General features: G+C 41.0%; 1 protein-coding gene across 1 annotated transcript in view; it reads left to right on the top strand.

Annotated features, from left to right (window-relative positions):
- Window positions 1-25,000, top strand: part of LOC128657125 (gastrula zinc finger protein XlCGF26.1-like) — a 155,453-nt gene that overhangs the window by 60,842 nt on the left and 69,611 nt on the right. Inside the window, exon 8 of the mRNA XM_053711372.1 lies at window positions 15,386-15,490. Coding sequence (XP_053567347.1) covers window positions 15,386-15,490 — 105 coding nt within the window. The remainder of the gene's footprint in view (window positions 1-15,385; window positions 15,491-25,000) is intronic.

Here is a 25,000-nt window from a genome sequence, read left to right as displayed (position 1 = left end):
AGGGATACAGGGCACAGATTAGTGTACGTATGTGATGTCTCTAAGGGATACAGGGCACAGGTGAGTGTACGTATGTGATGTCTCTAAGGGATACAGGGCACAGGTGAGTGTACATGTGTGATGTGTCTGATGGATACAGGGCACAGATTAGTGTACGTATGTGATGTGTCTGAGGGATACAGGGCACAGATTAGTGTACGTTTGTGATGTGTCTGAGGGATACAGGGCACAGGTGAGTGCACGTGTGTGATGTGTCTGAGGGATACAGGGCACAGATTAGTGTACGTATGTGATGTCTCTAAGGGATACAGGGCACAGGTGAGTGTACGTATGTGATGTCTCTAAGGGATACAGGGCACAGGTGAGTGTACGTGTGTGATGTGTCTGAGGGATACAGGGCACAGGTTAGTGTACGTATGTGATGTGTCTGAGGGATACAGGGCACAGATTAGTGTACGTATGTGATGTGTCTGAGGGATACAGGGCACAGGTGAGTGTACGTGTGTGATGTGTCTGAGGGATACAGGGCACAGGTGAGTGTACGTATGTGATGTGCCTGAGGGATACAGGGCACAGGTGAGTGTAGATGTGTGATGTGTCTGAGGGATACAGGGCACAGGTGAGTGTACGTATGTGATGTGTCTGAGGGATACAGGGCACAGATTAGTGTACGTATGTGATGTGTCTGAGGGATACAGGGCACAGATTAGTGTACGTATGTGATGTGTCTGAGGGATACAGGGCACAGATTAGTGTACGTATGTGATGTGTCTGAGGGATACAGGGCACAGGTGAGTGCACGTGTGTGATGTGTCTGAGGGATACAGGGCACAGATTAGTGTACGTATGTGATGTGCCTGAGGGATACAGGGCACAGGTGAGTGTAGATGTGTGATGTGTCTGAGGGATACAGGGCACAGGTGAGTGTACGTGTGTGATGTGTCTGAGGGATACAGGGCACAGGTGAGTGTACGTATGTGATGTGTCTGAGGGATACAGGGCACAGGTGAGTGTACGTATGTGATGTGTCTGAGGGATACAGGGCACAGGTGAGTGTACGTGTGTGATGTGTCTGAGGGATACAGGGCACAGGTGAGTGTACGTGTGTGATGTGTCTGAGGGATACAGGGCACAGGTTAGTGTACGTATGTGATGTGTCTGAGGGATACAGGGCACAGGTGAGTGTACGTATGTGATGTGTCTGAGGGATACAGGGCACAGGTGAGTGTACGTATGTGATGTGTCTGAGGGATACAGGGCACAGGTGAGTGTACGTGTGTGATGTGTCTGAGGGATACAGGGCACAGGTGAGTGTACATGTGTGATGTGTCTGAGGGATACAGGGCACAGGTGAGTGTACGTATGTGATGTGTCTGAGGGATACAGGGCACAGGTGAGTGTACGTATGTGATGTGTCTGAGGGATACAGGGCACAGGTGAGTGTACGTATGTGATGTGTCTGAGGGATACAGGGCTACAGGTGAGTGTACGTATGTGATGTGTCTGAGGGATACAGGGCACAGATTAGTGTACGTATGTTATGTGTCTGAGGGATACAGGGCACAGGTGAGTGTACATGTGTTATGTGTCTGAGGGATACAGGGTACAGGTGAGTGTACGTGTGTGATGTGTCTGAGGGACGCAGGCACAGGTGAGTGTACGTTTGTGATGTGTCTGAGGGATACAGGGCACAGGTGAGTGTACGTGTGTGATGTGTCTGAGGGACGCAGAGCACAGGTGAGTGTACGTATGTGATGTGTCCTGAGGGATACAGGGCACAGGTGAGTGTACGTGTGTGGTGTGTCTGAGGGATACAGGGCACAGGTGAGTGTACGTGTGTGATGTGTCTGAGGGAAGCAGGGCACAGGTGAGTGTCCGTATGTGATGTGTCTGAGGGATACAGGGCACAGGTGAGTGTACGTATGTGATGTGTCTGAGGGATACAGGGCACAGGTGAGTGTACGTATGTGATGTGTCTGAAGGGATACAGGGCACAGGTGAGTGTACGTATGTGATGTGTCTGAGGGATACAGGGCACAGGTGAGTGTACGTGTGTGATGTGTTCTGATGGATACAGGGCACAGGTGAGTGTACATGTGTGATGTGTCTGAGGGATACAGGGCACAGGTGAGTGTACGTGTGTGATGTGTCTAAGGGATACAGGGCACAGGTCTGAGGGATACAGGGCACAAGTGAGTGTACATGTGTGATGTGTCTGAGGGATACAGGGCACAGGTGAGTGTACATGTGTGATGTGTCTGAGGGATACAGGGTACAGGTGAGTGTACGTGTGTGATGTGCTTGAGGGATACAGGGCACAGGTGAGTGTACGTGTGTGATGTGTCTGAGGGATACAGGGCACAGGTGAGTGTACGTGTGTGATGTGTCTGAGGGATACAGGGCACAGGTGAGTGTACGTGTGTGATGTGTCTGAGGGATACAGGGCACAGGTGAGTGTACGTGTGTGATGTGTCTGAGGGATAAAGGAGCACAGGTGAGTGTACGTGTGTGATGTGTCTGAGGGATACAGGGCACAAGTGAGTGTACGTGTGTGATGTGTCTGAGGGATACAGGGCACAGGTGAGTGTACATGTGTGATGTGTCTGAGGGATACAGGGCACAGGTGAGTGTACGTGTGTGATGTGTCTGAGGGATACAGGGCACAGGTGAGTGTACGTGTGTGATGTGTCTGAGGGATACAGGGCACAGGTGAGTGTACATGTGTGATGTGTCTGACCATGGAACTCCCAGTAAAGTAGCCTACAAGTTTCTAATAAAATTGTGCAAACATAAGTAGCATTATAAACACATTTTTTAAAGAACTAACTTGTTATTTGACTGCTGTGCTATCTTAGTCCTAAACATGTAAATAAGTCTCCTTTTTACTGGTTGCTAGGCGCCTCTATGGACGAGTTTACACCGTGCACCAGCAGTGATTCTGTGACATTTTGTTTGCTGTGTGCTATAGATCATTAGCAAGACTTAAGTTATCATATGGCACTGCAGAGGGTACGTGCGCCTTAGCAGTAAATTTCAAACTGCTAGATTTCTAATATAGTATTGTTTTATCTTTTTTATATTTATAGGCCATGTTCTCATTTTAATTTACCTGCTAAATAATACAGGATTTACTGAGACTGGTGTAGAGTCCTTTGAGAAATCAAGGGTTAAGTCATCATGTAGCCGCTACAAAATTACTGGCTTCTGGATTTTTGGGCTGCCTCGTTGTTTTGTACAAATTTGTCAGCCTTACAATACCCCATATAGATAAAGACACTCATAGATAGACAGATATTTAACATTTACAGACATTTTAATGCGTCAAAGGGACATACATTTTATTTTAAAATTAGATTCTTAAAAAAGGTTAAAAGTAATAACTGCTTCATTTTGTGCACACAAGCAATAGTTATAAAATGTAGTTTTCTGACTGAAGTAATTTTATTACATTATAATACTTTTGATAACATAGTTCATTTCTAGACATTCCAGAAATATTTATTTGCATATTTTCACTAATATAGTTTATTTTGCATATTATATATGTTTTTTATATAAAGTGATATTCTGGTCTTCATTACAAGTAAAGAATATCTGTTATAAATACAACAATCTAATAAATAAAACTAAATGCTTTGTGCACACCAGCAATAAGCCTCATGTTGTATATTAAACAAACTTGACCCTCTACTGTGCTGTAAATGCTCTTAGCCTTTTTAAAGGACCAGTTCACTCAGGAGAGAGCGCTACTTAGCAGTAATAACACCTTATTAACAATCAAAATGGATGAATAATAATCACCATTGTAATATGAAAAGTTTTTTGTTTTTTTAACTTGTTTCATTCTTTGCGAGCCATCAAGGCTTGATGATCTGAAATGCCCTGATGATAAAAGGGCCGGGCAACAGTGCTATATTAGCCCTCCCCATGACCAATGCGCAATTTTATAGTATGCAAAATATAGCTTGTGCAATCTGCATCTGAATGATGGTGTGCGCGTGATGCCGTGTCTAGTTGTTTTAGAGGCTGCTACAAGTTCACTGCATGTGTCCATAAGCAACAAATCACAACTGTTACAAATCTCCCCCTTTATTAGTTTGTATATTAAAGTGCCCTTATAAGGATCTGGTCTGTTTGTGTATAACACTGTGAATGAGTAAAGTATATGGAAGTACCTTCAGTATTTGTTGCGTTGAGCTAAACGCTCCTGTTTCTTCATATCTCCTGCACTGTTGATGTTCACCCAGAGTCTGGTTCCACATCACATGACCCTAACTTACTGTTCCCCAAACGCAGATTCATAAATAAATAAAGTCTACAGAGCAGCACCAACATTTAGATTTTGCAAACACTGTGGACAATTATTGCTCGCTGGAACAAAGCTGTTACATTTTAGCATAATTCTCCCTGCGTAGTGAGCATATGATGACTACGGTACTTGCTACAAAACAGAAATCATTGTATCTGAACTTCTCACCTCCGTATTTGTGCATTCAACGTCTGTATTTCTGCTGTCAAGCAGGCTGTGAGAATCTGTTTTGTAGCAAGTACCTTAGCCATCATATGCTCACTACCTAGTCTTGTGTATCATGTTTCTGCTGTCAAGCAGACTGTGAGAATTTCTGTTTTGTAGCAAGTACCTTAGCCATCATATGCTCACTACCTAGTCTTGTGTATCATGTTTCTGCTGTCAAGCATGCTGTGAGAATCTGTTTTGTAGCAAGTACCTTAGCCATCATATGCTCACTACCTAGTCTTGTGTATCATGTTTCTGCTGTCAAGCAGGCTGTGAGAATCTGTTTTGTAGCAAGTACCTTAGCCATCATATGCTCACTACCTAGTCTTGTGTATCATGTTTCTGGTGTCAAGCAGGCTGTGAGAATTCTGTTTTGTAGCAAGTACCTTAGCCATCATATGCTCACTACCTAGTCTTGTGTATCATGTTTCTGGTGTCAAGCAGGCTGTGAGAATCTGTTTTGTAGCAAGTACCTTAGCCATCATATGCTCACTACCTAGTCTTGTGTATCATGTTTCTGGTGTCAAGCAGGCTGTGAGAATTTGTTTTGTAGCAAGTACCTTAGCCATCATATGCTCACTACCTAGTCTTGTGTATCATGTTTCTGCTGTCAAGCAGGCTGTGAGAATCTCTGTTTTGTAGCAAGTACCTTAGCCATCATATGCTCACTACCTAGTCTTGTGTATCATGTTTCTGGTGTCAAGCAGGCTGTGAGAATTCTGTTTTGTAGCAAGTACCTTAGCCATCATATGCTCACTACCTAGTCTTGTGTATCATGTTTCTGCTGTCAAGCAGGCTGTGAGAATCTCTGTTTTGTAGCAAGTACCTTAGCCATCATATGCTCACTACCTAGTCTTGTGTATCATGTTTCTGGCTGTCAAGCAGGCTGTGAGAATCTGTTTTGTAGCAAGTACCTTAGCCATCATATGCTCACTACCTAGTCTTGTGTATCATGTTTCTGGTGTCAAGCAGGCTGTGAGAATCTGTTTTGTAGCAAGTACCTTAGCCATCATATGCTCACTACCTAGTCTTGTGTATCATGTTTCTGCTGTCAAGCAGGCTGTGAGAATTTGTTTTGTAGCAAGTACCTTAGCCATCATATGCTCACTACCTAGTCTTGTGTATCATGTTTCTGGTGTCAAGCAGGCTGTGAGAATTCTGTTTTGTAGCAAGTACCTTAGCCATCATATGCTCACTACCTAGTCTTGTGTATCATGTTTCTGGTGTCAAGCAGACTGTGAGAATCTCTGTTTTGTAGCAAGTACCTTAGCCATCATATGCTCACTACCTAGTCTTGTGTATCATGTTTCTGGTGTCAAGCAGGCTGTGAGAATCTGTTTTGTAGCAAGTACCTTAGCCATCATATGCTCACTACCTAGTCTTGTGTATCATGTTTCTGGTGTCAAGCAGACTGTGAGAATCTCTGTTTTGTAGCAAGTACTTTAGCCATCATATGCTCACTACCTAGTCTTGTGTATCATGTTTCTGCTGTCAAGCAGACTGTGAGAATTTGTTTTGTAGCAAGTACCTTAGCCATCATATGCTCACTACCTAGTCTTGTGTATCATGTTTCTGGCTGTCAAGCAGGCTGTGAGAATTTCTGTTTTGTAGCAAGTACCTTAGCCATCATATGCTCACTACCTAGTCTTGTGTATCATGTTTCTGCTGTCAAGCAGGCTGTGAGAATTTGTTTTGTAGCAAGTACCTTAGCCATCATATGCTCACTACCTAGTCTTGTGTATCATGTTTCTGCTGTCAAGCAGGCTGTGAGAATCTGTTTTGTAGCAAGTACCTTAGCCATCATATGCTCACTACCTAGTCTTGTGTATCATGTTTCTGCTGTCAAGCAGGCTGTGAGAATTTGTTTTGTAGCAAGTACCTTAGCCATCATATGCTCACTACCTAGTCTTGTGTATCATGTTTCTGGCTGTCAAGCAGACTGTGAGAATTCTGTTTTGTAGCAAGTACCTTAGCCATCATATGCTCACTACCTAGTCTTGTGTATCATGTTTCTGCTGTCAAGCAGGCTGTGAGAATTCTGTTTTGTAGCAAGTACCTTAGCCATCATATGCTCACTACCTAGTCTTGTGTATCATGTTTCTGGTGTCAAGCAGGCTGTGAGAATTCTGTTTTGTAGCAAGTACCTTAGCCATCATATGCTCACTACCTAGTCTTGTGTATCATGTTTCTGGTGTCAAGCAGGCTGTGAGAATTCTGTTTTGTAGCAAGTACCTTAGCCATCATATGCTCACTACCTAGTCTTGTGTATCATGTTTCTGCTGTCAAGCAGGCTGTGAGAATCTGTTTTGTAGCAAGTACCTTAGCCATCATATGCTCACTACCTAGTCTTGTGTATCATGTTTCTGCTGTCAAGCAGGCTGTGAGAATTCTGTTTTGTAGCAAGTACCTTAGCCATCATATGCTCACTACCTAGTCTTGTGTATCATGTTTCTGGTGTCAAGCAGGCTGTGAGAATTCTGTTTTGTAGCAAGTACCTTAGCCATCATATGCTCACTACCTAGTCTTGTGTATCATGTTTCTGCTGTCAAGCAGACTGTGAGAATTCTGTTTTGTAGCAAGTACCTTAGCCATCATATGCTCACTACCTAGTCTTGTGTATCATGTTTCTGGTGTCAAGCAGACTGTGAGAATTCTGTTTTGTAGCAAGTACCTTAGCCATCATATGCTCACTACCTAGTCTTGTGTATCATGTTTCTGGCTGTCAAGCAGGCTGTGAGAATCTGTTTTGTAGCAAGTACCTTAGCCATCATATGCTCACTACCTAGTCTTGTGTATCATGTTTCTGCTGTCAAGCAGGCTGTGAGAATTTGTTTTGTAGCAAGTACCTTAGCCATCATATGCTCACTACCTAGTCTTGTGTATCATGTTTCTGCTGTCAAGCAGGCTGTGAGAATTTGTTTTGTAGCAAGTACCTTAGCCATCATATGCTCACTACCTAGTCTTGTGTATCATGTTTCTGCTGTCAAGCAGGCTGTGAGAATTTCTGTTTTGTAGCAAGTACCTTAGCCATCATATGCTCACTACCTAGTCTTGTGTATCATGTTTCTGGTGTCAAGCAGGCTGTGAGAATTTCTGTTTTGTAGCAAGTACCTTAGCCATCATATGCTCACTACCTAGTCTTGTGTATCATGTTTCTGCTGTCAAGCAGGCTGTGAGAATGTGTTTTGTAGCAAGTACCTTAGCCATCATATGCTCACTACCTAGTCTTGTGTATCATGTTTCTGGTGTCAAGCAGGCTGTGAGAATTTGTTTTGTAGCAAGTACCTTAGCCATCATATGCTCACTACCTAGTCTTGTGTATCATGTTTCTGGCTGTCAAGCAGGCTGTGAGAATTCTGTTTTGTAGCAAGTACCTTAGCCATCATATGCTCACTACCTAGTCTTGTGTATCATGTTTCTGCTGTCAAGCAGGCTGTGAGAATTTCTGTTTTGTAGCAAGTACCTTAGCCATCATATGCTCACTACCTAGTCTTGTGTATCATGTTTCTGGTGTCAAGCAGGCTGTGAGAATTCTGTTTTGTAGCAAGTACCTTAGCCATCATATGCTCACTACCTAGTCTTGTGTATCATGTTTCTGGCTGTCAAGCAGACTGTGAGAATTCTGTTTTGTAGCAAGTACCTTAGCCATCATATGCTCACTACCTAGTCTTGTGTATCATGTTTCTGCTGTCAAGCAGGCTGTGAGAATTTCTGTTTTGTAGCAAGTACCTTAGCCATCATATGCTCACTACCTAGTCTTGTGTATCATGTTTCTGCTGTCAAGCAGGCTGTGAGAATCTGTTTTGTAGCAAGTACCTTAGCCATCATATGCTCACTACCTAGTCTTGTGTATCATGTTTCTGGTGTCAAGCAGGCTGTGAGAATTCTGTTTTGTAGCAAGTACCTTAGCCATCATATGCTCACTACCTAGTCTTGTGTATCATGTTTCTGCTGTCAAGCATGCTGTGAGAATCTGTTTTGTAGCAAGTACCTTAGCCATCATATGCTCACTACCTAGTCTTGTGTATCATGTTTCTGCTGTCAAGCAGGCTGTGAGAATCTGTTTTGTAGCAAGTACCTTAGCCATCATATGCTCACTACCTAGTCTTGTGTATCATGTTTCTGCTGTCAAGCAGGCTGTGAGAATTTGTTTTGTAGCAAGTACCTTAGCCATCATATGCTCACTACCTAGTCTTGTGTATCATGTTTCTGGCTGTCAAGCAGACTGTGAGAATTCTGTTTTGTAGCAAGTACCTTAGCCATCATATGCTCACTACCTAGTCTTGTGTATCATGTTTCTGGTGTCAAGCAGGCTGTGAGAATTCTGTTTTGTAGCAAGTACCTTAGCCATCATATGCTCACTACCTAGTCTTGTGTATCATGTTTCTGGTGTCAAGCAGACTGTGAGAATCTCTGTTTTGTAGCAAGTACTTTAGCCATCATATACTCACTAGCTAGTCTTGTGTATCATGTTTCTGCTGTCAAGCAGGCTGTGAGAATTCTGTTTTGTAGCAAGTACCTTAGCCATCATATGCTCACTACCTAGTCTTGTGTATCATGTTTCTGGTGTCAAGCAGACTGTGAGAATCTCTGTTTTGTAGCAAGTACTTTAGCCATCATATGCTCACTACCTAGTCTTGTGTATCATGTTTCTGCTGTCAAGCAGGCTGTGAGAATTTGTTTTGTAGCAAGTACCTTAGCCATCATATGCTCACTACCTAGTCTTGTGTATCATGTTTCTGCTGTCAAGCAGGCTGTGAGAATCTGTTTTGTAGCAAGTACCTTAGCCATCATATGCTCACTACCTAGTCTTGTGTATCATGTTTCTGCTGTCAAGCAGGCTGTGAGAATTTCTGTTTTGTAGCAAGTACCTTAGCCATCATATGCTCACTACCTAGTCTTGTGTATCATGTTTCTGCTGTCAAGCAGGCTGTGAGAATTCTGTTTTGTAGCAAGTACCTTAGCCATCATATGCTCACTACCTAGTCTTGTGTATCATGTTTCTGCTGTCAAGCAGGCTGTGAGAATTCTGTTTTGTAGCAAGTACCTTAGCCATCATATGCTCACTACCTAGTCTTGTGTATCATGTTTCTGGCTGTCAAGCAGGCTGTGAGAATTCTGTTTTGTAGCAAGTACCTTAGCCATCATATGCTCACTACCTAGTCTTGTGTATCATGTTTCTGGCTGTCAAGCAGGCTGTGAGAATTCTGTTTTGTAGCAAGTACCTTAGCCATCATATGCTCACTACCTAGTCTTGTGTATCATGTTTCTGGTGTCAAGCAGGCTGTGAGAATTCTGTTTTGTAGCAAGTACCTTAGCCATCATATGCTCACTACCTAGTCTTGTGTATCATGTTTCTGGCTGTCAAGCAGGCTGTGAGAATTCTGTTTTGTAGCAAGTACCTTAGCCATCATATGCTCACTACCTAGTCTTGTGTATCATGTTTCTGGTGTCAAGCAGACTGTGAGAATTCTGTTTTGTAGCAAGTACCTTAGCCATCATATGCTCACTACCTAGTCTAGTGTATCATGTTTCTGGCTGTCAAGCAGGCTGTGAGAATTCTGTTTTGTAGCAAGTACCTTAGCCATCATATGCTCACTACCTAGTCTTGTGTATCATGTTTCTGCTGTCAAGCAGGCTGTGAGAATTCTGTTTTGTAGCAAGTACCTTAGCCATCATATGCTCACTACCTAGTCTTGTGTATCATGTTTCTGCTGTCAAGCAGGCTGTGAGAATTCTGTTTTGTAGCAAGTACCTTAGCCATCATATGCTCACTACCTAGTCTTGTGTATCATGTTTCTGCTGTCAAGCAGGCTGTGAGAATTTGTTTTGTAGCAAGTACCTTAGCCATCATATGCTCACTACCTAGTCTTGTGTATCATGTTTCTGCTGTCAAGCAGGCTGTGAGAATCTGTTTTGTAGCAAGTACCTTAGCCATCATATGCTCACTACCTAGTCTTGTGTATCATGTTTCTGCTGTCAAGCAGGCTGTGAGAATTTCTGTTTTGTAGCAAGTACCTTAGCCATCATATGCTCACTACCTAGTCTTGTGTATCATGTTTCTGCTGTCAAGCAGGCTGTGAGAATTCTGTTTTGTAGCAAGTACCTTAGCCATCATATGCTCACTACCTAGTCTAGTGTATCATGTTTCTGCTGTCAAGCAGACTGTGAGAATTTCTGTTTTGTAGCAAGTACCTTAGCCATCATATGCTCACTACCTAGTCTTGTGTATCATGTTTCTGGTGTCAAGCAGACTGTGAGAATTTCTGTTTTGTAGCAAGTACCTTAGCCATCATATGCTCACTACCTAGTCTTGTGTATCATGTTTCTGGTGTCAAGCAGACTGTGAGAATTTCTGTTTTGTAGCAAGTACCTTAGCCATCATATGCTCACTACCTAGTCTTGTGTATCATGTTTCTGGTGTCAAGCAGGCTGTGAGAATGTGTTTTGTAGCAAGTACCTTAGCCATCATATGCTCACTACCTAGTCTTGTGTATCATGTTTCTGCTGTCAAGCAGGCTGTGAGAATATCTGTTTTGTAGCAAGTACCTTAGCCATCATATGCTCACTACCTAGTCTTGTGTATCATGTTTCTGCTGTCAAGCAGGCTGTGAGAATTTGTTTTGTAGCAAGTACCTTAGCCATCATATGCTCACTACCTAGTCTTGTGTATCATGTTTCTGCTGTCAAGCAGACTGTGAGAATTTGTTTTGTAGCAAGTACCTTAGCCATCATATGCTCACTACCTAGTCTTGTGTATCATGTTTCTGCTGTCAAGCAGGCTGTGAGAATCTCTGTTTTGTAGCAAGTACCTTAGCCATCATATGCTCACTACCTAGTCTTGTGTATCATGTTTCTGGTGTCAAGCAGGCTGTGAGAATTTGTTTTGTAGCAAGTACCTTAGCCATCATATGCTCACTACCTAGTCTTGTGTATCATGTTTCTGGTGTCAAGCAGACTGTGAGAATCTGTTTTGTAGCAAGTACCTTAGCCATCATATGCTCACTACCTAGTCTTGTGTATCATGTTTCTGCTGTCAAGCAGGCTGTGAGAATCTGTTTTGTAGCAAGTACCTTAGCCATCATATGCTCACTACCTAGTCTTGTGTATCATGTTTCTGCTGTCAAGCAGGCTGTGAGAATCTGTTTTGTAGCAAGTACCTTAGCCATCATATGCTCACTACCTAGTCTTGTGTATCATGTTTCTGCTGTCAAGCAGGCTGTGAGAATCTGTTTTGTAGCAAGTACCTTAGCCATCATATGCTCACTACCTAGTCTTGTGTATCATGTTTCTGGTGTCAAGCAGGCTGTGAGAATCTGTTTTGTAGCAAGTACCTTAGCCATCATATGCTCACTACCTAGTCTTGTGTATCATGTTTCTGGTGTCAAGCAGGCTGTGAGAATCTGTTTTGTAGCAAGTACCTTAGCCATCATATGCTCACTACCTAGTCTTGTGTATCATGTTTCTGCTGTCAAGCAGGCTGTGAGAATCTGTTTTGTAGCAAGTACCTTAGCCATCATATGCTCACTACCTAGTCTTGTGTATCATGTTTCTGCTGTCAAGCAGGCTGTGAGAATTTGTTTTGTAGCAAGTACCTTAGCCATCATATGCTCACTACCTAGTCTTGTGTATCAAGTTTCTGCTGTCAAGCAGACTGTGAGAATCTGTTTTGTAGCAAGTACCTTAGCCATCATATGCTCACTACCTAGTCTTGTGTATCATGTTTCTGCTGTCAAGCAGGCTGTGAGAATCTGTTTTGTAGCAAGTACCTTAGCCATCATATGCTCACTACCTAGTCTTGTGTATCATGTTTCTGGTGTCAAGCAGGCTGTGAGAATCTGTTTTGTAGCAAGTACCTTAGCCATCATATGCTCACTACCTAGTCTTGTGTATCATGTTTCTGGTGTCAAGCAGGCTGTGAGAATCTGTTTTGTAGCAAGTACCTTAGCCATCATATGCTCACTACCTAGTCTTGTGTATCATGTTTCTGGTGTCAAGCAGGCTGTGAGAATCTGTTTTGTAGCAAGTACCTTAGCCATCATATGCTCACTACCTAGTCTTGTGTATCATGTTTCTGGTGTCAAGCAGGCTGTGAGAATGTGTTTTGTAGCAAGTACCTTAGCCATCATATTCTCACTACCTAGTCTTGTGTATCATGTTTCTGGCTGTCAAGCAGACTGTGAGAATTCTGTTTTGTAGCAAGTACCTTAGCCATCATATGCTCACTACCTAGTCTTGTGTATCATGTTTCTGGCTGTCAAGCAGGCTGTGAGAATTCTGTTTTGTAGCAAGTACCTTAGCCATCATATGCTCACTACCTAGTCTTGTGTATCATGTTTCTGCTGTCAAGCAGGCTGTGAGAATCTCTGTTTTGTAGCAAGTACCTTAGCCATCATATGCTCACTACCTAGTCTTGTGTATCATGTTTCTGCTGTCAAGCAGACTGTGAGAATCTCTGTTTTGTAGCAAGTACCTTAGCCATCATATGCTCACTACCTAGTCTTGTGTATCATGTTTCTGCTGTCAAGCAGGCTGTGAGAATTTGTTTTGTAGCAAGTACCTTAGCCATCATATGCTCACTACCTAGTCTTGTGTATCATGTTTCTGCTGTCAAGCAGGCTGTGAGAATCTGTTTTGTAGCAAGTACCTTAGCCATCATATGCTCACTACCTAGTCTTGTGTATCATGTTTCTGGTGTCAAGCAGGCTGTGAGAATTTGTTTTGTAGCAAGTACCTTAGCCATCATATGCTCACTACCTAGTCTTGTGTATCATGTTTCTGCTGTCAAGCAGACTGTGAGAATCTGTTTTGTAGCAAGTACCTTAGCCATCATATGCTCACTACCTAGTCTTGTGTATCATGTTTCTGCTGTCAAGCAGGCTGTGAGAATCTGTTTTGTAGCAAGTACCTTAGCCATCATATGCTCACTACCTAGTCTTGTGTATCATGTTTCTGGTGTCAAGCAGGCTGTGAGAATCTGTTTTGTAGCAAGTACCTTAGCCATCATATGCTCACTACCTAGTCTTGTGTATCATGTTTCTGGCTGTCAAGCAGGCTGTGAGAATCTGTTTTGTAGCAAGTACCTTAGCCATCATATGCTCACTACCTAGTCTTGTGTATCATGTTTCTGGCTGTCAAGCAGGCTGTGAGAATCTGTTTTGTAGCAAGTACCTTAGCCATCATATGCTCACTACCTAGTCTTGTGTATCATGTTTCTGGTGTCAAGCAAGCTGTGAGAATCTCTGTTTTGTAGCAAGTACCTTAGCCATCATATGCTCACTACCTAGTCTTGTGTATCATGTTTCTGCTGTCAAGCAGGCTGTGAGAATTTGTTTTGTAGCAAGTACCTTAGCCATCATATGCTCACTACCTAGTCTTGTGTATCATGTTTCTGGTGTCAAGCAGGCTGTGAGAATCTGTTTTGTAGCAAGTACCTTAGCCATCATATGCTCACTACCTAGTCTTGTGTATCATGTTTCTGCTGTCAAGCAGACTGTGAGAATCTGTTTTGTAGCAAGTACCTTAGCCATCATATGCTCACTACCTAGTCTTGTGTATCATGTTTCTGGTGTCAAGCAGGCTGTGAGAATCTGTTTTGTAGCAAGTACCTTAGCCATCATATGCTCACTACCTAGTCTTGTGTATCATGTTTCTGGTGTCAAGCAGGCTGTGAGAATCTGTTTTGTAGCAAGTACCTTAGCCATCATATGCTCACTACCTAGTCTTGTGTATCATGTTTCTGGTGTCAAGCAGGCTGTGAGAATCTGTTTTGTAGCAAGTACCTTAGCCATCATATGCTCACTACCTAGTCTTGTGTATCATGTTTCTGGTGTCAAGCAGGCTGTGAGAATCTGTTTTGTAGCAAGTACCTTAGCCATCATATGCTCACTACCTAGTCTTGTGTATCATGTTTCTGGTGTCAAGCAGGCTGTGAGAATCTGTTTTGTAGCAAGTACCTTAGCCATCATATGCTCACTACCTAGTCTTGTGTATCATGTTTCTGCTGTCAAGCAGGCTGTGAGAATCTGTTTTGTAGCAAGTACCTTAGCCATCATATGCTCACTACCTAGTCTTGTGTATCATGTTTCTGCTGTCAAGCAGGCTGTGAGAATTTGTTTTGTAGCAAGTACCTTAGCCATCATATGCTCACTACCTAGTCTTGTGTATCATGTTTCTGGTGTCAAGCAGGCTGTGAGAATTTGTTTTGTAGCAAGTACCTTAGCCATCATATGCTCACTACCTAGTCTTGTGTATCATGTTTCTGCTGTCAAGCAGACTGTGAGAATTTCTGTTTTGTAGCAAGTACCTTAGCCATCATATGCTCACTACCTAGTCTTGTGTATCATGTTTCTGGTGTCAAGCAGGCTGTGAGAATCTGTTTTGTAGCAAGTACCTTAGCCATCATATGCTCACTACCTAGTCTTGTGTATCATGTTTCTGGTGTCAAGCAGGCTGTGAGAATCTGTTTTGTAGCAAGTACCTTAGCCATCATATGCTCACTACCTAGTCTTGTGTATCATGTTTCTGGTGTCAAGCAGGCTGTGAGAATCTGTTTTGTAGCAAGTACCTTAGCCATCATATGCTCACTACCTAGTCTTGTGTATCAGGTTTCTGCTGTCAAGCAGGCTGTGAGAATTAGTTTTGTAGCTAAGGGGCTTAGGCAATGTACTTTGTAAACAGACATTTAAAAAATATTTATAAATGCAGACGATTCACACAGAATGTTCAGCACTACCATACTTAACTTCCTGCTATTATGTTTAAAAATGTATTAATTTTTTTGTGAACTGTCCCTTTAAGTTAACTGTAGGAGTTTGATGTTATTTTGGAAATTTTTGTGATTTATTTATTTATTCTTTTTTTCCCCAGTTGAAAACGATGCTAAGATTTCATGTAACATGGGACAAACAGAAGATCAGTGGCTAAGAAATCTCCAACCATCAGAGCAGGAAATTTGTGCCAATATAAGTACAGGTGAGTGTACGTGTGTGAGATGTCTGAGGGGAGCAGGGTGCAAGTTAGTATATGTGTGTGACATGTCTGTGCGAAGTAGGGCACGTGTGTGTGACATGTCTGAGGGAAGCAGGGCACGCATGAGTGTGTGTGTGTGACATGTCTGTTAAGTAGGGCACGTGAGTGTGTGTGACATGTCTGTGCGAAGTAGGGCACGTGTGAGTGAATGTCTGTCATATATCTGAGGAAAGTAGGGCACATGTGTGTGACATGTCTGAGGGAAGCAGGGCACGCATGAGTGTATGTGTGTGACATGTCTGTTAAGTAGGGCACGTGAGTGTGTGTGACATGTATGTGGGAAGTAGGCCACGTGAGTATGTGTGATGTCTGTGGGAAGTAGGGCACATGTGATTGTATGTGTGTGATATGTCTAAGGGATGCAGGGCATAGGTGAGTGTATATGGGTGACACGTGAGAGGGACACAGGGCACAGGTGAGTGTAAGTGTGTGACATGTCTGGAATGAAGGGGATAGGTGTGTGTGTACGTGTGACATATCTAAGGAAAGCAGTGTACATGTGTGACATGTCTGTTAAGGAGGGGGATGGGTGAGTGTATGTATATTACATATCTAAGGAAAGCAGTTTACATGTGTGACACTTGAGAGGGATGTAGGGCAAAGTGAGTGTTTGTGTCATGTCTGTGTTAAATAGGGCACAGATAGTGTACGTGTGCGACATGTGAGGGTTGCAGGGCACAGGTGAGTGTATGTGTGAGATGTGTCTGCGGGAAACAGGGCACAGGCGAGTGTACATGTCTGATGTGTATGTTCACGAATAAAGTTTATTCTACATATTATATATTATTTTATATAAAATTATAATCTGGTTTTCATTACAAGTACAGAATATATGGCATAAATGCAACATTCTATATAAAACTAAATGTTTTGTGCTCATAGCAATAATTATTTAAAGGGACACTTAAATAAACTTTTATGATTCAGAAAGAGCATTCAGTTTTATGATACTTTAAAATTTGCTTCCATTATCAAATTCTGCAGTCTTTTTATATACACACTTTCTGGGGAACAAGCTCCTACTGAGCATGTGCACAAGCTCACATGGTATATGTATACTAGTCTGTGATTGGCTGATGTCTGTCACATAATAAAGGGGGGCGGAAAAAGGGGACAAAAATAAATTTGACAGAATTTCTTTTTACTGCTTATTTGAAATTCAGAGTAGGTGTTATTGTCTTTTTTTAATTATGCATTTGTTAATTATGCAATTTAGAGCTGCAACAACTAATCGTCATAATCGGTAATAATCGATTATGAAAATAGTTGTCAGCGAATCTCATAATCGATTAGTTGGTTTGCCATTAGTTGGTCTGTGCACAACACCAGCTGCTTCACTCCACTTAGCTCCTGCACATAGTATTGTGTTTTATGGTTATGTCCTTAGCCTAAAGGGCGTTTACAGACGTATACGTTTCACTTTTTCAGGACAGGATAAGTTTACAACTACTCCTGGCTTATGTGCAACCCAGATATAATAGTCATCATTTGAATTGTTTATATTAAATCAGGTAATTTGGAACTATGCTTTGCATGATATAGTGCTGAGCTTGTTATTTACACCTAGCCCCTAGATTGATGGGAGTTATTTAAATTGATGTGCACTATTATCTGTTTGCACAATTATTAGCGGATTGCTTGCTATTGCTGATTATATGTACTGTATAAATAAATGTGTAAGGCTTTGTCCTGTTATTGATATATATAGTCCTTAGCGCTTTTGTTTTGTTTTGTATTGTTTTTTTTATATTTTTAATCAATTGTGATAGTATGTACAAGATTCAACCTTTATATGTATATATCTGTTATTTTTAGTGGACTAGATATTTTCCCCTAACCGTATAGCTGGTTATTTACCACTGCATATAGATATTTAAGATATTTTATGTTAGAATGAAGTCAAGGGTTACTTTATTGAGAGGCCCCTTGCCAAGGCGGAAGTTCTACCTCTTTTCAAACCGGTTTTGGTTTTGTTTAATTATAAAACTGTGCTCTGCTGCTTAAAAATTGGACAAACAGTTGTGTTAATGTAAAGTTTTAGTCTGAAGTTTATATTTATAACACTCAGTATATGGATTCTATTTTAAATATAGGAAACAATTACTGATTCTTTTTTATCTGATTAGTCGATTAATCGAAAAAATAATCGGCCGATTAATCAATTATGAAAATAATAGTTAGTTGCAACCCTAATGCAATTGTATTTAATGGCCATTTATGTTGCATATTAACCCTCATTCCTGTGATGTAAATGCTCTTAGCCTTTTTTTAAGTTAACTCAACTGTTGTGGTTTGATGTTATTTTTGAAATTTGTCACAAGTTGATATCCTTTTGGTTTAGCTGTATTGGGGTTTTCTTTCATGTAATTAGCAAGAGTCCATGAGCTAGTGACGTATGGGATATACATTCCTACCAGGAGGGGCAAAGTTTCCCAAACCTTAAAATGCCTATAAATACACCCCTCACCACACCCACAAATCAGTTTTACAAACTTTGCCTCCCATGGAGGTGGTGAAGTAAGTTTGTGCTAGATTCTACATTGATATGCGCTTCGCAGCAGGCTGGAGCCCGGTTTTCCTCTCAGAGTGCAGTGAATGTCAGAGGGATGTGAAGAGAGTATTGCCTATTTGAATTCAATGGTCTCCTTCTACGGGATCTATTTCATAGGTTCTCTGTTATCGGTCGTAGAGATTTATCTCTTACCTCCCTTTTCAGATCGACGATATACTCTTATATACCATTACCTCTACTGATTCTCGTTTCAGTACTGGTTTGGCTGTCTACTATATGTAGATGAGTGTCTTAGGGTAAGTAAGTCTTATTTTATTATGACACTCTAAGCTATGGTTGGGCACTTTCTATGTAAAGTTCTAAATATATGTCTTTAAACTTATATTTGCCATGATTCAGGATAATCAGTATTCCTTTAAAATCCAGACTGTCAGTTTCATTATTTGGGATAATGCATTTTAATTCAATTTATTTTTCTTTACCTTGAAAATTTTCAATTGATCATTTTTCCCTGTGTTGCGTCATTCTTGGCGCTGACTTTTTTGGCGCAAAAATTTCGTCATTTCCGGCGCCGTAGTTAACGCCGGAAGTTGTATTCTGTTTTAACGTCATTTTTGACGCATGTGTATTCAGACATTTTTTTGCACCAAAAAATGTGGGCGTCGGTTCTGACGTCAGAGGATGTGGCGTCATACTTGGCGTCAAATATATGGGCGTTGTATTTAGCGACAATAATGTGGGCGTCATATTTGGCGCCAAAAAATGTGGGCGTATTTTTTGTTCCACTTTTTTTCCTCACATTATTTAAACCTCACTTTTTAATTGCTTCTGGTTTCTAGAAGCTTATTATTTTGCATTCTTTTCCCATTCCTGAAACTGTCATTTAAGGAATTTGATAATTTTTCTTTAAATATTGTTTTTTTCTATTACATATTGCAAGATTTCACTGTTCCTGTTTTCAAAACAATCTAAGGGATTCCTGTTGACTGAGTTCAGTCCTACCAAAGCTAAGTTCATTTATTTTAAATGTTATGAATGTTTATCTTTAGCTATGGTTTGTAATAAGTTATCATGATAAACTTTTACATGCAGAATCCATTAGTATTTATGCTTTATATATTGCTATTCTTTTTACATCTTATGTACAAGAAATATTTAGAAAATTTATAAGAATATTTTTCTGATTCTATTTTAAAGGCTTTGTCTGACATCGTGCCTTCTAATAAAATTTTTAGGTCTTTTTCAAACTTCTTTTTTAATTATTGAAGTTTCAAATGACCAACAACATACTGATTTATCCTTCTCTGATGATGTTTTTTCTCATTCAGAATTTTCTTCATCAGATATTGACGCTAACAAATCTACTTTTTTTTTTTTTTTTTTTATTAAAGTACATTTGTTCTTTGTTGAAAAGGTGTTGATTATTTTGGATATTAAGGTAACTAGTTCTTTTTCAAGACTAGCTAACACTGGCCTAGATTTAGAGTTCGGCGGTAGCCGTGAAAACCAGCGTTAGAGGCTCCTAACGCTGGTTTTAGGCTACCGCCGGTATTTGGAGTCGTGTAGGTAAGGGTCTAACGCTCACTTTTCAGCCGCGACTTTTCCATACCGCAGATCCCCCTACGCCATTTGCGTATCCTATCTTTTCAATGGGATCTTCCTAACTCCGGTATTTAGAGTCGTTTCTGAAGTGAGCGTTAGAGCTCTAACGACAAAACTCCAGCCGCAGAAAAAAAGCAGGAGTTAAGAGCTTTCTGGGCTAACGCCGGTTCATAAAGCTCTTAACTACTGTACTCTAAAGTACACTAACACCCATAAACTACCTATGTACCCCTAAACTGAGGTCCCCCCACATCGCCGCAACTCGATTCAATTTTTTTAACCCCTAATCTGCCGACCGCCACCTACGTTATACTTATGTACCCCTAATCTGCTGCCCCTAACACCGCCGACCCCTGTATTATATTTATTAACCCCTAACCTGCCCCCCTCAACGTCGCCACCAGCTACTTACAATAATTAACCCTTAATCTGCCGACCGCAAAGCGCCGCCACCTACGTTATCCTTATGTACCCCTAATCTGCTGCCCCTAACACCGCCGACCCCTATATTATATTTATTAACCCCTAATCTGCCCCCCTCAACGTCGCCGACACCTGCCTACACTTATTAACCCCTAATCTGCCGAGCGGACCTGAGCGCTACTATAATAAAGTTATTAACCCCTAATCCGCCTCACTAACCCTATCATAAATAGTATTAACCCCTAATCTGCCCTCCCTAACATCGCCGACACCTAACTTCAATTATTAACCCCTAATCTGACGACCGGAGCTCACCGCTATTCTAATAAATGGATTAACCCCTAAAGCTAAGTCTAACCCTAACACTAACACCCCCCTAAGTTAAATATAATTTAAATCTAACGAAATTAATTAACTCTTATTAAATAAATTATTCCTATTTAAAGCTAAATACTTACCTGTAAAAAAAACCCTAATATAGCTACAATATAAATTATAATTACATTGTAGCTATTTTAGGATTAATATTTATTTTACAGGTAACTTTGTAATTATTTTAACCAGGTACAATAGCTATTAAATAGTTAAGAACTATTTAATAGTTACCTAGTTAAAATAATAACAAAATTACCTGTAAAATAAGTCCTAACCTAAGTTATAATTAAACCTAACACTACCCTATCAATAAATTAATTAAATAAAATACCTACAATTACCTACAATAAAACCTAACACTACACTATCAATAAATAAATTAAATACAATAGCTACAAATAACTACAATTACATAAACTAACTAAAGTACAAAAAATAAAAAAGAACTAAGTTACAAAAAATAAAAAAATATTTACAAACATAAGAAAAATATTACAACAATTTTAAACTAATTACACCTACTCTAAGCCCCCTAATAAAATAACAAAGACCCCCAAAATAAAAAAAATGCCCTACCCTATTCTAAATTAATAGAGTTAAAAGCTCTTTTACCTTACCAGCCCTGAACAGGGCCCTTTGCGGGGCATGCCCCAATAAAATCAGCTCTTTTGCCTGTAAAAAAAAACATACAATACCCCCCCCCCAACATTACAACCCACCACCCACATACCCCTAATCTAACCCAAACCCCCCTTAAATAAACCTAACACTAGCCCCTGAAGATCTTCCTACCTTGTCTTCACCATCCAGGTTCACCGATCCGTCCTGGCATCCGGTGCTGAAGAGGTCCAGAAGAGGCTCCAAAGTCTTCCTCCTATCCGGCAAGAAGAGGACATCCGGACCGGCAAACATCTTCTTCCAAGCGGCATCTTCAATCTTCTTCCATCCGGTGCGGAGCGGGTCCATCTTGAAGCAGCCGACGCGGATCCATCCTCTTCTTCCGGTGTCTCCCGACGAATGACGGTTCCTTTAAGGGACGTCATCCAAGATGGCGTCCCTCGAATTCCGATTGGCTGATAGGATTCTATCAGCCAATCGGAATTAAGGTAGGAATATTCTGATTGGCTGATGGAATCAGCCAATCAGAATCAAGTTCAATCCGATTGGCCGATCCAATCAGCCAATCAGATTGAGCTTGCATTCTATTGGCTGATCGGAACAGCCAATAGAATGCAAGCTCAATCTGATTGGCTGATTGGATCAGCCAATCGGATTGAACTTGATTCTGATTGGCTGATTCCATCAGCCAATCAGAAAATTCCTACCTTAATTCCGATTGGCTGATAGAATCCTATCAGCCAATCGGAATTCGAGGGACGCCATCTTGGATGACGTCCCTTAAAGGAACCGTCATTCGTCGGGAGACACCGGAAGAAGAGGATGGATCCGCGTCGGCTGCTTCAAGATGGACCCGCTCCGCACCGGATGGAAGAAGATTGAAGATGCCGCTTGGAAGAAGATGTTTGCCAGTCCGGATGTCCTCTTCTTGCCGGATAGGAGGAAGACTTTGGAGCCTCTTCTGGACCTCTTCAGCACCGGATGCCAGGACGGATCGGTGAACCTGGATGGTGAAGACAAGGTAGGAAGATCTTCAGGGGCTAGTGTTAGGTTTATTTAAGGGGGGTTTGGGTTAGATTAGGGGTATGTGGGTGGTGGGTTGTAATGTTGGGGGGGGGGGTATTGTATGTTTTTTTTACAGGCAAAAGAGCTGATTTTATTGGGGCATGCCCCGCAAAGGGCCCTGTTCAGGGCTGGTAAGGTAAAAGAGCTTTTAACTCTATTAATTTAGAATAGGGTAGGGCATTTTTTTTATTTTGGGGGTCTTTGTTATTTTATTAGGGGGCTTAGAGTAGGTGTAATTAGTTTAAAATTGTTGTAATATTTTTCTTATGTTTGTAAATATTTTTTTATTTTTTGTAACTTAGTTCTTTTTTATTTTTTGTACTTTAGTTAGTTTATGTAATTGTAGTTATTTGTAGCTATTGTATTTAATTTATTTATTGATAGTGTAGTGTTAGGTTTTATTGTAGGTAATTGTAGGTATTTTATTTAATTAATTTATTGATAGGGTAGTGTTAGGTTTAATTATAACTTAGGTTAGGACTTATTTTACAGGTAATTTTGTTATTATTTTAACTAGGTAACTATTAAATAGTTCTTAACTATTTAATAGCTATTGTACCTGGTTAAAATAATTACAAAGTTACCTGTAAAATAAATATTAATCCTAAAATAGCTACAATGTAATTATAATTTATATTGTAGCTATATTAGGGGTTTTTTTTACAGGTAAGTATTTAGCTTTAAATAGGAATAATTTATTTAATAAGAGTTAATTAATTTCGTTAGATTTAAATTATATTTAACTTAGGGGGGTGTTAGTGTTAGGGTTAGACTTAGCTTTAGGGGTTAATCCATTTATTAGAATAGCGGTGAGCTCCGGTCGTCAGATTAGGGGTTAATAATTGAAGTTAGGTGTCGGCGATGTTAGGGAGGGCAGATTAGGGGTTAATACTATTTATGATAGGGTTAGTGAGGCGGATTAGGGGTTAATAACTTTATTATAGTAGCGCTCAGGTCCGCTCGGCAGATTAGGGGTTAATAAGTGTAGGCAGGTGTCTGCGACGTTGTGGGGGGCAGATTAGGGGTTAATAAATATAATATAGGGGTCGGCGGTGTTAGGGGCAGCAGATTAGGGGTACATAAGGATAACGTAGGTGGCGGCACTTTGCGGTCGGCAGATTAGGGGTTAATTATTGTAAGTAGCTGGCGGCGACGTTGTGGGGGGCAGGTTAGGGGTTAATAAATATAATATAGGGGTCGGCGGTGTTAGGGGCAGCAGATTAGGGGTACATAGGGATAATGTAAGTTGCGGCGGTTTACGGAGCGGAAGATTAAGGGTTAATAATATAATGCAGGGGTCAGCGATAGCGGGGGCGGCAGATTAGGGGTTAATAAGTGTAAGGTTAGGGGTGTTTAGACTCGGGGTACATGTTAGAGTGTTAGGTGCAGACGTAAGTAGTGTTTCCCCATAGGAAACAATGGGGCTGCGTTAGGAGCTGAACGCTGCTTTTTCTCCAACATAGGTGTGTCCGGTCCACGGCGTCATCCTTACTTGTGGGATATTCTCTTCCCCAACAGGAAATGGCAAAGAGCCCAGCAAAGCTGGTCACATGATCCCTCCTAGGCTCCGCCTTCCCCAGTCATTCTCTTTGCCGTTGCACAGGCAACATCTCCACGGAGATGGCTTAGAGTTTTTTTGGTGTTTAAATGTAGTTTTATTCTTCAATCAAGAGTTTGTTATTTTAAAATAGTGCTGGTATGTACTATTTACTCTGAAACAGAAAAGAGATGAAGATTTCTGTTTGTAAGAGGAAGATGATTTTAGAAACCGTTACTAAAATCGATGGCTGTTTCCACACAGGACTGTTGAGATGAAGTAACTTCAGTTGGGGGAAACAGTGGGCAGACTTTGCTGCTTGAGGTATGACACATTTCTAACAAGACTTGGTAATGCTGGAAGCTGTCATTTTCCCTATGGGATCCGGTAAGCCATTTTCTTAGTTTAAATATAAGAATAAAGGGCTTCACAAGGGCTTTAAAGACTGGTAGACATATTTCTGGGCTAATACGATTACTTTATTAGCATATTTAATAAATTATAACTTTGAAGGGTTATTTTAATCTTGGGAATTGCGTTAAAAAAAAAAACGGCAGGCACTGTATTGGACACCTTTTTCACTGGGGGCCTTTGCTAGTCATAGGCAGAGCCTCATTTTCGCGCCACTAATGCGCAGTTGTTTTTGGAAAGCAAGGCATGCAGATGCATGTGTGAGGAGCTCGGATCCACTGAAAAAGCTTATTGAAGGCGTCATTTGGTATCGTATTCCCCTCTGGGCTTGGTTGGGTCTCAGCAAAGCAGATACCAGGGACTGTATAGGGGTTAAATGTAAAAACGGCTCCGGTTCCGTTATTTTAAGAGTTAAAGCTTTCAAATTTGGTGTGCAATACTTTTAAGCCTTTAAGACACTGTGGTGAAATTTTGGTGAATTTTGAACAATTCCTTCATACTTTTTCGCATATTCAGTAATAAAGTGTGTTCAGTTTAAAATTTAAAGTGACAGTAACGGTTTTATTTTAAAACGTTTTTTGTGCTTTGTTATCAAGTTTATGCCTGTTAACATGTCTGAACAATCAGATAGACGATGTTCTGTATGTTCGGAAGCCAAGGTTCCTCTCCATTTAAATATATGTGATGAATGTGATAAACACAGTAGGGACAATGATGACTCCTGATAATAATGTGGCCCAAAATGATTCCTTAAGTGAGGGGAGTAAGCATGGTACTGCATCATCTCCTTCTATGTCTACCCAAGTCTTGCCCACTCAGGAGGCCCCTAGTTCATCTAGTGCGCCAATCCTCCTTACTATGCAACAATTAACGGCTGTAATGGATAATTATATTAAAAACATTTTAGCCA

The sequence above is a fragment of the Bombina bombina genome, chromosome 4 (assembly GCF_027579735.1).
Source record: "Bombina bombina isolate aBomBom1 chromosome 4, aBomBom1.pri, whole genome shotgun sequence".
Classification (NCBI taxonomy): domain Eukaryota; kingdom Metazoa; phylum Chordata; class Amphibia; order Anura; family Bombinatoridae; genus Bombina; species Bombina bombina.
Note: the sequence above shows the minus strand (reverse complement) of the source record. Positions and strands in the feature narration are given on the sequence as shown.